The sequence below is a fragment of the Xenopus tropicalis genome, chromosome 6, assembly GCF_000004195.4.
Source record: "Xenopus tropicalis strain Nigerian chromosome 6, UCB_Xtro_10.0, whole genome shotgun sequence".
Classification (NCBI taxonomy): domain Eukaryota; kingdom Metazoa; phylum Chordata; class Amphibia; order Anura; family Pipidae; genus Xenopus; species Xenopus tropicalis.
This window is the reverse complement of record NC_030682.2, coordinates 150,393,411-150,406,078: the sequence shown is the minus strand read 5'-3', so window position 1 is coordinate 150,406,078 and position 12,668 is coordinate 150,393,411. Positions and strand designations below refer to the sequence as shown.

Genomic DNA, 12,668 nt, shown 5'->3' with positions numbered 1-12,668 from the left:
TGGGGCGGGGGGTGTATATATATATATATATTGGGGCGGGGGTGTATATATATATATATTGGGCGGGGGGGGTGTATATATATATATATTGGGGCCGGGGGGGTATATATATATATATTGGGGCGGGGGTGTATATATATATATTGGGGCAGGGGGGGGTATATATATATATTGGGGCGGGGGTGTATATATATATATTGGGGCCGGGGGTATATATATATATATTGGGGCGGGGGGTGTATATATATATATTGGGGCGGGGGGTATATATAATTTATATATTGGGGCGGGGGGTGTATATATATATATATATATATATATATATATATATATATTGGGGCAGGGGGGGTATATATATATATATATATATTGGGGCAGGGGGTGTATATATATATATATATTGGGGCAGGGGGTGTATATATATATTGGGGCGGGGGGTGTATATATATATTGGGGCAGGGGGGGTATATATATATATATATATATATATATTGGGGAAGGGGGGTATATATATATTGGGGCGGGGGTGTATATATATATTGGGGCAGGGGGGGTATATATATATTGGGGCGGGGGGTGTATATATATATCGGGGCGCGGGGTGTATATATATATTGGGGCCGGGGGGGTATATATATATATTGGGGCGCGGGGTGTATATATATATTGGGGCGGGGGTGTATATATATATATATATATATTGGGGCGGGGGGTGTATATATATATATATTGGGGCGGGGGGGTATATATATATATATATATATATATTGGGGCGGGGGTGTATATATATATATTGGGGCAGGGGGGGTATATATATATATATATATATATATATATATATATATATATATATATATATATATATATATATATATATATATATATATATATATATATATATATATATATATTGGGGCAGGGTGTGTATATATATATTGGGGCAGGGGGGGTATATATATATATATATTGGGGCAGGGGGTGTATATATATATATATATATATATATTGGGGCGGGGGGGTATATATATATATATATATATATATTGGGGCGGGGGGTGTATATATATAGATATTGGGGCAGGGGGGGTATATATATATATATTGGGACAGGGGGGGTATATATATATATATATATTGGGGCAGGGGGGTATATATATATATATATATTGGGGCGGGGGGTGTATATATATATATATATATTGGGGTGGGGGTGTATATATATATATATTGGGGCAGGGGGTATATATATATATATTGGGGCGGGGGGTGTATATATATATTGGGGTGGGGGGTGTATATATATATTGGGGCGGGGGTGTATATATATATATTGGGGCCGGGGGGGTATATATATATATATTGGGGCGGGGGTGTATATATATATATATTGGGGCGGGGGGTGTATATATATATTGGGGTGGGGGGTGTATATATATATTGGGGCGGGGGTGTATATATATATATTGGGGCCGGGGGGGTATATATATATATATTGGGGCGGGGGGTATATATATATATATATATTGGGGCAGGGGGTGTATATATATATTGGGGCAGGGGGGGTATATATATATATATTGGGGCCGGGGGTGTATATATATATATATATTGGGGCGGGGGGTGTATATATATATATTGGGGTGGGGTGTATATATATATATATATTGGGGCGGGGGGTATATATATATATATTGGGGCGGGGGGTGTATATATATATATTGGGGTGGGGTGTATATATATATATATTGGGGCGGGGGTATATATATATATATTGGGGCGGGGGGTGTGTATATATATATTGGGGCGGGGGGTGTGTATATATATATTGGGGCGGGGGGTGTATATATATATTGGGGCAGGGGGTGTGTGTATATATATTGGGGTGGGGGTATATATATTGGGGTGGGGGTATATATTGGGGCGGAGGGTATATAAAGGGGCGGGGCTATATATATCGGGGTGACAGCCAATCGCTACCCCGTATGACACCTGTAACATTGCGCCGCTCACCTGTCAGGCTGCAGTACCCACACTGGGCCGCTAGAGGGCGCCGCGCCGTTCTCCTTCCTTCCAGCTGCTCCTGCGGGAGATTGGCAGCCCCTCTCTTGCGATATGTAAATAGGAGCCCGCAATCGGGGCTTGTGATTGGCCCGGCCCGGGGTCCCCACACCTAGCTGGGCGTGGCCAGGCACGTTGCCTCGTTAAAGGGCAGAGAGCTCCATTGAGCCCGTCAGTAGCGGCTGGAGAGTCGCAGCCCGGAGCCTCTAGGTGCGGGGAAGTGATGCGCCCAGCCCTGCCCGACCCTCTCCCTGCACTCACTACTCCTGCGGGGATCAGCTGCTGCAGCACCTCCTGAGCCGGCCCCCCTGCAGCCCCCCTGTGCTTTGGCCCCCCTGCAGGACTCAGCTGCTGCAGAACCTCTTGCCTACTTGATCTTGACTTTGCAAAGAGAAGCCGGTGGAACCGCAGCTGCTGCAGCCCCTCTTGGCCAGACTTGTGCCGGACTCAGCTGGGACCATCCCTCCCCTTCTTGCTCCACCAATACAGACTGAGCTTGTGTCCCATCTCTGCCGCTGCGCCGGTCCCTGCTCAGACTACTCCCGGCAGGACTTCATTGGAGCCCCCAGTCCCCCCCCCCCGGCCCCTGAGCCCAGAGGAGCGAGTGGGGCAGAATCTGGTTGCTGCTGTTGCCGAGTGCAGAGGGGGGCGTGGAGCTACTAAATTGCACCAGTGACAGTGACAGCTCTTATATGGACGGAGATGGCCTCTGATCTGGCTATGAGCGCAGAGTTGCCCAACAGCCCGCTCGCCATCGAGTATGTCAACGACTTCGATTTGATGAAATTCGAGGTGAAGAAGGAGCCCCCAGAAGCCGAGAGATTCTGCCACCGCCTGCCCCCCGGTTCCTTGTCTTCCACGCCTATCAGCACCCCTTGCTCTTCCGTGCCTTCCTCCCCCAGCTTCTGTGCCCCCAGCCCTGGGGCGCAATCCGGCGTCAACCCCAGCAACCCCAACGCCGCCAACAAGCCCCAACTGGAGGATCTGTACTGGATGTCTAACTACCAGCACCACATCAACCCCGAAGCCCTCAACCTCACCCCGGAAGATGCCGTGGAGGCTTTGATTGGGAACCCCCACCACCACCATCACCACCACCAGGGCTATGACGGCTTCAGGGGGCAGCAGTACCCGGGGGATGAGATGGCGCCGTCGGGGCACCACCACCAGGTCCACCATCACCACCACCATCACAACCATCACCTCAGGTTGGAAGATCGCTTCTCCGACGAGCAGCTGGTCAGCATGTCTGTGCGGGAGCTCAACCGCCAGCTGAGGGGCTTCAGCAAAGAGGAGGTAATACGCCTGAAGCAGAAGAGACGGACCTTGAAGAACAGGGGCTATGCCCAGTCGTGCCGGTACAAACGGGTCCAGCAGCGGCACATCCTGGAGACGGAGAAGTGTCAGCTCCAGAGCCAAGTGGAGCAGCTGAAGCAAGAGGTGTCCCGTCTGGCCAAGGAGCGGGATCTGTACAAAGACAAGTATGAGAAACTGGCCAGCAGGAGTTTTACCACCAGGGAGTCGCCCCCCCAGGCCAATCCTGGCAAAGCCAATGCCGACTTCTTCATGTGAAATCTGGCGCTTTGCTCTCAGACCTCTTTCCCCCCCACCCGCCCAACCCCAGTAACAGAACTGGCAATCTCCTGTACATAGAGGTAAAACTTCCGCCATTGTTACCATAACGTCCGCATTCTCCCCCAAACCGTTACCCCCCCCTCCCCCATTGCATTTAACCCATTCACCATCTTATTGGGACTGGGGGGGGGAAACAAAATGTGACTTTTTCTTTATTTAATTTAAAAGAATTTCCAGAACTTTCTTAAGCTCTTAATAAAGACGCCCTTCAGCCCTTACACAGACTTGTACATAGGCTTTTGGGGGTGGGTCAGCGCCCCCCCCCTGTACCCCCAGTTAGATGGACTGCTTATTGAGCCATATATTAATAAGGAAAATAAAGTCTTAATTATTGGCGAGATCTCCATGGGAGCAATGGAAGGAGCCCCCCCGAGAGACAGCATAGCAATACAAGGAGACGCTAGCGAGACCCCCCCGATACCCTTACATTCAAGAAGAGCGTGTCTCCGGGACTGGGTCAAACCCCCCGACCAACGGCACCGGTGTCGGACCCCCCCCCCGGGATCCCAGGAAAACTCCCGGTGGGCCCAGGTGTCAGTGGGGGGCGCCATTTTCCTTGTTATAACCACGGTCATTCCTCATTTCTATATGAGAACATAATACGGGGGAGTATAAATAATGCCAGAAGGATGGAGACTGGGGGCCCCCCCCTCCGGTGTGAGGTTTTGTGGCCCCCCCCCCCAGTCCGGCGCCGCTCTCGGCACTCACTTTGAGACGTTTTTAGAGAGAACCCTGCATGCGGGTCATGTACGGAAATCCAAAGTACTTTTTCTACCTTAACTACAACGCATGGTCGGCATTTACCCCCCCCCCCCCCTTTTTTTTGTTTTTGTTTTTTTTTGCTCCCCAATTTTTTCTTTATTTAATTTTTTTTTTTTTTTGGTTTCTGCTGTAAAATAACAAAAGTTGATTGTGCATCTTGTAAAGTGACTTGAACACTGCAGAGTCTTAATTACCCCCCCCCCCCCCCCCCGGACTGGGCATATGAGCTGCCACTTTGTGCGGCCGGAGATTAGGACTTTCTCACTGATATCCAAGGACTTCCAATGTCACCAAGGGACGACTGTCACTTTTACTTTCTCCTCTGCCCCCCCCCCCCCCCCCCCCCCCCTTGTCTCTTATTATTATTTAAACAGAACCTGAGCCAGAGAAACAGATATAATTATTATTATTATTATTATTTAAGGTGTCCACTTGTACATAGAACTGTAGCGTTTAGTTCATTTCTTATTTCTGAGCCTCTATTTTGCTTGGTGATTTAAAGACATAAAAAAAAAAAAAATTAACGAGAAGTCTTAACGAAGTTTGTATGTAAATCGCATGCAAATCCTATTTAAATTAATGTTGATGAGCAGAAAAACTTAATGCACTATATAAAGGAATCAGCCGGATCCACCCTCCTTGTTTTATAGAGATTTAAAGAGATCTATGCTGTTACGTTGTTGGGTAAGAATCGTACATTCTAACAGGGCCCCCCCCCCCCGGAATGGATCAGGGGGGGGTCACATAGTAATATATTAATGAAATTATTGGGCTGCCTTTTACTCTATGCACCACTTATTTATGACTTTACCCGCGGGAAACAAATGTTATTTAAATTCTAATGCTGATGTACAAATATTTCTGCAAAAAAAGCCAATAAAAATCAATTTGCAAAACGGCCGCTTTTATGTCCCGGAAAAACCCCCAGAAATAATAGGAGAATCGATGGGGCGAGGGAGCTAACGATCGCTGGGGCGAGGGAGCCAATCGGGAGGCTGGAAATTAGCACTTTCTCTAATTCTCTCAATTTCTCTCAGTTTCAAAAGTGAAATCGGATTTCTCAGAAATGAAAAAAATCCATCAAAAAAGGGAAAAGGAGAATTTGGAGCTCGTTTGGGTTCCACGGAATTTCTAGGAAATGTCGGAGTCTGCGTTTCCGTGTTACTTGCCCTTTAGCAACGAGACTCCGTCGGGCACAAAGTTCTTTTATTTCTATTAAATCCGTTTTAATTTGAGATTGAAATGAAACATGAAACAATATATTGGGATTTGTACATTTTAACAAAGTCTCTCTCTTTGCTTTTCCCTCGGCGCCGCTGCGTTCGTTAGGGGTTTAATTACACTTTATATTTAGGGTTGTAATTAATTGTTTGGGTCACAGGATTACGGGGGGGGGGGGGGGAGTTGGTTTAATAATAACAATACTGGGGTATAAAGATATGAGAAAATGTAATTATTAATTGTTTTATTGAGCGGATCGGGGTCTCGTTATCGGCACTGAAATGTTCGTTAGGTGTGTGGCCCCCGCCCGGGTGTAGGTTATAATAATAATAATAATATTGTGTAGGAACGTTCCCAGGGACTCTGTGTCAGTGGAATTGTTACATATAACGAGTGTTTTACAGACGGAGCTGCGAGAGGGCTAACGAGCCATTAGAGCGTCTGTGCGGGTGAGAGACACCGGGGTCCCAGAGATTTCTGTTTGGGGAGAAACGCATCAAATTCTCTCCCCGTAAAAAAATTCATTTGGCCAACTTGCCCTTTATTTTGTGTCGGGTTTTGTGTCCAGTTGTCGGGGGTTTTGCTAACGAAGCAGCGATGGCTAACGAAGCAGCGTGGGGACTGGGGATTCAGCCGCTTCAGTCCATTCGTTTCTGCTCCGGGGAACTAATTGTTTCCTAATTCCCCGCAGGGAAACGGGGGGTTAATTTCTATCTCAATGGGGACAGGGTCAGTTTCGGGGGTTAACGAACCAAATCAGGGAAAAAGCTGAAAGATTTGCACAGTAGTTACCCCGCTCGCCCGGCGTTTGTCATTTACAGTAAAGCGATCTCCCCTTCTGCCCTCGGTTCAACCGCTTTAACCCCTTAGCTTCCAGGCTGCAGAGCAACAAGTCTCGGCCGATTCATTTAATCCTTTCGTTACAAACAGATAGATATTTTGTTTTTTGCTTGTAATTGAATACAGTTCCATTAACCGTTCAGATGCCAAATGCCTTTCTGCTCCCTTTTATATAAAAGCCATTGGAACTGTACGTGGGATGCAGTTCTGAAGGGAAAAGCTCGGGGCATCTGTTATTTCTATATTATTGTGATTATTGTTGAATTATTTGTATATTTTATTGAAGGTTCAGTCTATGAATTGATCTGTTCTAATGGGGGTTTTACTGTGTAGTTTCAGTGCTTTATTGGGATAAGTATGAAAAGTACTTTTATTTTGCTCTGGGTTTCTCACGAATTTGCTCTTTTTAACCATTTAAGGCGAGTTTTATACATTATCCAGAAAGTTCTGAATTACTGAAAGAGCATCTTCCATAGACTCCATTATAATCCAATAATTCTAATTTTTAACATGATTCCCTTTTCTCTGTAATAATAAAACTTGTACTTGATCCCAACTAAGATATAATTACCCCTTATTGGGGGCAGAACAGCCCTATTGGGTTTATTTCATGGTTAAATGATTCCCTTTTCTCTGTAATAATAAAACAGTACCTGTACTTGATCCCAACTAAGATATAATTACCCCTTATTGGGGCAGAACAGCCCTATTGGGTTTATTTCATGGTTAAATGATTCCTTTTTCTCTGTAATAATAAAACAGTACCTGTACTTGATCCCAACTAAGATATAATTACCCCTTATTGGGGGCAGAACAGCCCTATTGGGTTTATTTCATGGTTAATTGATTCCCTTTTCTCTGTAATAATAAAACAGTACCTGTACTTGATCCCAACTAAGATATAATTACCCCTTATTGGGGCAGAACAGCCCTATTGGGTTTATTTAATGGTTAAATGATTCCCTTTTCTCTGTAATAATAAAACAGTACCTGTACTTGATCCCAACTAAGATATAATTACCCCTTATTGGGGCAGAACAGCCCTATTGGGTTTATTTCATGGTTAAATGATTTTTAGCAGACTTAAGATATTGAGATCTAAATTACAGAAAGACCTCTTATCCGGAAAACCTCAGGTCCTGAGCATTCTGGGTAACAGGTCCCATATCTGTATCAGAAATTGCCCGTGGCGTTCTAGGTACACAATTGCTACCAAGGTTTTGGTTCCAAATGGGAAGTTCTAGATGACGGGATATTACTGGGGATGTAGTGCAACTGGAACATTTGCGGCACTATTAAAATTAAATATCTAGGAATAAAAATTCAAACTCATTTTATTAAAACAAAAACTCGGTTCCCTTTAGCATGAAAATAATTTCTGGAATATTCTGCCCCCCCCCCCCAGGGATCTGTATGGGGAATAACGGCTGGGGAGGGAGTGAGAGGAAAGGGTTAAAGTGGCAGTTGCGGGACTCGCTCTATCGCAGCCTAATGTCGCCCCCGAGGAAGCTTTTCCCTGACAGATTTAGGGGAAATAATTTGAGGGAATTCAGTTAAAGAACAAACAGCGATTGTGCGGCACAAACCGGCCATAAGTGGCGGCGTGGGGGGGTCTGTAAGTGCTGACAGGGGTAAGTACCTCCGGCTGCTAAGGAGCCCCCACTGCTTTTATTGAGCCCCCCCCCCCAGGGGGATATGGGAACATTATTGGCCTTTTACTGACAATATGGTGCCCGGGGGCAAAGCGGCCGCAGTTCCGTGGGGGGGGGGGCGGAACCAACGCCGGGTCAGTCTGTTATTTATTTACATACGGAAATATTTATATAGAGAATCCAGCGAAATCCGGGATCCGACGCGTTTATCCGCCCTGTAATAACCCCCAACGCTCATTCCCAAGGATTAACATTCCATAGAAATAACCCCATTGTTCCTTTTCTTATATATAAGTTTTAAAGTTCAGTTAAAGAATAAAAATTTATTTAATTCTAATTCTGTATATTTTATATTTCATCCCGTTGGTAGGGAAATGCCGAACGGCATCAGGAGTCGCAGCTCTAGAAATCGCCAATTGCCCCCGTCGGATCCTCCGTCGCCCAATGGGAACGGCCTGGGGGGGGTTATGTTTTATTGGAATGGTGTAAAATCCAGAAAAATGTAGGGAAAGTTCTATGCTGATTGTATTTGTGCTTATTCCTCGTCCATGGGGGCCAATCTCTGCCCTCCTGTGACCCATGTGACCCGGGGAGACGCCCATGTGACCCCAATGCACTGAAAGTAAAAGCACAGATGCCCCACGGGTACCAGGGGGCAATTATTTATTTAAAATCCCAGTTATTCTAATACCGTGGGGCAGCGTAAATTGTCTTTATTTTATATATAATATCTATTAAAATGTGTACTGGTATAGCACCCGTTATCCAGAATGGTCGTGACCATATTACGGATAAGGGGTCTTTCCGTAATTTGGATCTCCATATCTTAAGTCTGCTAAAAAACAATAAAACATGAATTAAACTCAATTGGATTATTTTACATCCAATAAGGATTAATTATATCTTAGTTGGGATCAAGTACAGGTACTGTTTTATTATTACAGAGAAAAGGGAATCATTTAACCATGAAATAAACCCAATAGGGCTGTTCTGCCCCCAATAAGGGGTAATTATATCTTAGTTGGGATCAAGTACAGGTACTGTTTTATTATTACAGAGAAAAGGGAATCATTTAACCATTAAATAAACCCAATAGGGCTGTTCTGCCCCCAATAAGGGGTAATTATATCTTAGTTGGGATCAAGTACAGGTACTGTTTTATTATTACAGAGAAAAGGGAATCATTTAACCATGAAATAAACCCAATAGGGCTGTTCTGCCCCCAATAAGGGGTAATTATATCTTAGTTGGGATCAAGTACAGGTACTGTTTTATTATTACAGAGAAAAGGGAATCATTTAACCATGAAATAAACCCAATAGGGCTGTTCTGCCCCAATAAGGGGTAATTATATCTTAGTTGGGATCAAGTACAGGTACTGTTTTATTATTACAGAGAAAAGGGAATCATTTAACCATGAAATAAACCCAATAGGGCTGTTCTGCCCCAATAAGGGGTAATTATATCTTAGTTGGGATCAAGTACAGGTACTGTTTTATTATTACAGAGAAAAGGGAATCATTTAACCATTAAATAAACCCAATAGGGCTGTTCTGCCCCCAATAAGGGGTAATTATATCTTAGTTGGGATCAAGTACAGGTACTGTTTTATTATTACAGAGAAAAAGGAAAATAATTTTAAAAAATCAGAATTATTCAATTATAATGGAGTCTATGGGAGAAAGGCTTTCTGTAATTTGAAGCTTTCTGGATAACGGATCCCATACCTGTATATGGCGCAGAGGTTCCCCAGAGGCCGGCAGCTTTGTGGGCGCAGAGGGGACATTTCATTCGCAGGTTGCGCTTCAGTTGCCAAGTTTCTTCCTTTAGTTGGAAGCGGCGCCGGCCCAATGTATTAATACAGATTTATCAGGGAAATGAAGGTTATGGATCAGGGGCCCAAAAGATCTTTCTGTAGAAGGTTCCCCAGATCCATAAACACAAACTGACATTTAGTTGTAGGAGTAACAGAGCCCAGAGCCGTTCCGGTACCGACATCTCTCTGTGACAGACAGAACCAGCGCTTTGGGCCAATAACCCAATATCAAGAGCCGGGGATTTGTTCTTTCTCTAAACAAAGGGACTTTGGGGGTCACGGAAGCTTCTCAGTGGATCAGCACCCCATTACGTTTCTACATCTTATTCTCTTTGTAAAGAATCCAGCAGTTGTTCTACGGGGTCCCACTGGGCCGGGGCCCCCAAAGGGCAACTTTTGGCTCCAGCTTCGGATATTGCCCCCGTGTTGCCCCCAGAGGGGTATTCAGCTGCCCTCAGCTTGGGGGAAGGGCTGAAATGTTATTTTCATTCAATTTTATTCCCAGATTTGGGAACAGACCCCCCTATAATGTAGCCCATAGGCAGCACTATGCACCCCTTGTTGTCCCCCCTTTGCTTTGGGATTGAGTCAAGTTTCCCGATTGTTTCTATCAATGTAGAGAGCGCTATTCTGAGACAATTTGCAATTGGTCTTCATTTTTTATTATTTGTAGTTTTTTTAGTTATTTACGTTTGTGTTCAGCAGCTCTGCAGTTTGGTGTTGCAGCAGCTATCTGGTTGCTAGGGTCCAAGTTACCTTAGTGACCAGGGAGTGGTTTGAATGAGAGACAGGTATATGAATGGGGGGGGGGAGCTGAATAGAAAGATAAGGAATAAAAAGTAACAATAAAACTGGAGCCTCACAGAGCAATAGGGTTTGGCTGCCGGGGTCAGTTATCCTGTTGCTAGGGCTCCAAATACCTTAGCAACCAGGCAGTGGTTTGAATGAGAGACAGGAATATGAATAGGGGAGGGGACTGACTAGAAAGATAAGGAATAAAAAGTAACAATAAGAATAAAACTGGAGCCTCACAGAGCAATAGGGTTTGGCTGCCGGGGTCAGTGACCCCCATTTGAAAGCTGCAAAGAGGCAGAAGGGAAATAATTCAAAATCTATGCAAAATAAATAATGAAGACCAATGGAAAAGTTGCTTAGAATTGGCCATTCTATAACGTACTAAACCTTAAGGCGCTGCGTAGCTGCCATACTGCCGCTGCCATAGGGAACCATTGGGACACATTAGCATAACAGTTCCCATAATTCCTTGCTGCAGGATATTGACCGTGCGTCTTTTGGGCAGAATCTTCCAATAGTCTGTACTTTGCAAATATTTTTTCTACTGTTTTCCCCATTACAGTCTGACAGGGGGTCCCTACGGCGCTACGGGGGGATGTGTAGGTTTATATAGAGATAATGGGCTGGGTTATTATTATTATTATTAACATTTATTTATAAAGCGCCAACATATCCCGCAGCGCTGTACAATAAGTGGGTTACATACATTGGGCATACAGAGTAACATATAAAGCAATCAGTAACCGATACAAGAGGGGAAGGGAGCCCTGCCCAAAAGAGCTTACACTCTACAAGGAGTAACATATAAAGCAATCAGTACCCGATACAAGAGGTGAAGAGAGCCCTGCCCAAAAGAGCTTACACTCTACAAGGAGTAACATATAAAGCAACCAATAACCGATACAGGAGGTGAAGAGAGCCCTGCCCAAAAGAGCTTACACTCTACAAGGAGTAACATATAAAGCAATCAGTACCCGATACAAGAGGTGAAGAGAGCCCTGCCCAAAGAGCTTACACTCTACAAGGAGTAACATATAAAGCAATCAGTAACCGATACAGGAGGGGAAGGGAGCCCTGCCCAAAAGAGCTTACACTCTACAAGGAGTAACATATAAAGCAATCAGTAACCGATACAGGAGGGGAAGGGAGCCCTGCCCAAAAGAGCTTACACTCTACAAGGAGTAACATATAAAGCAATCAGTAACCGATACAGGAGGGGAAGGGAGCCCTGCCCAAAAGAGCTTACAATCTACAAGGAGAAAGGGTTGAGACACAGGGTGTGGGAATGGGCCCTACCCAAAAGAGCTTACACTCTACTATATAACGTTCTATCGGGATCCACACAAATGTGATGGTTTCTTACATTTATAATGTTGGGGCCTGTGAGTGTTGGGGGGCCGCTCAGTGGGGCTGATTTCTGCACCCCCAAACCCGACGCCTGTAAGTCCAACTACTGGGAAATGTTTTATTCCCCAATATTTTTTTTTTGAAATATTTGTTTTTAAGAACATTTCTGCTCAATCTGAGGTGCTGCCGGTAGTACTGGAAAGGGTTAATGCCAATAATAATGTTATTACACATAAACACTACTATTTGCCCGACGCCACAATTGAGCCTGGCATGTTCCCCCATTGCCCCGGCAGTACCCGCGGCTGCCAACGTGCCCCCCGCTGGCAGAGCAGAATATTGTCAGCGAGAAACATGCCCAGGGCCCTGGAGGGAGATTAAGGGGTTAATTGATTCCTTCTTCTTCCAATGAGTTTGTTTTTTTTTTATTATTATTTTTGTCATTTGCCTTTAGTTGTGGAAGTGGAAATGTGCTGATTAAAGGCAAAGTTGTAGATTCCGCCCTGCGCTCCGGTGGCAGAATTCTCCCTTTGTGAATAATT

The 12,668-nt window shown here is 44.8% G+C and overlaps 1 protein-coding gene across 1 annotated transcript; it reads left to right on the top strand.

The window, feature by feature from the left end:
• The first annotated feature begins 2,760 nt into the window (after positions 1-2,760).
• mafa (v-maf avian musculoaponeurotic fibrosarcoma oncogene homolog A) lies at positions 2,761-3,630 on the top strand. Its single transcript, NM_001032304.1, is given in 1 exon segment — positions 2,761-3,630. A coding segment is annotated over 1 exon segment (870 nt).
• The last annotated feature ends 9,038 nt before the right edge of the window (positions 3,631-12,668 follow it).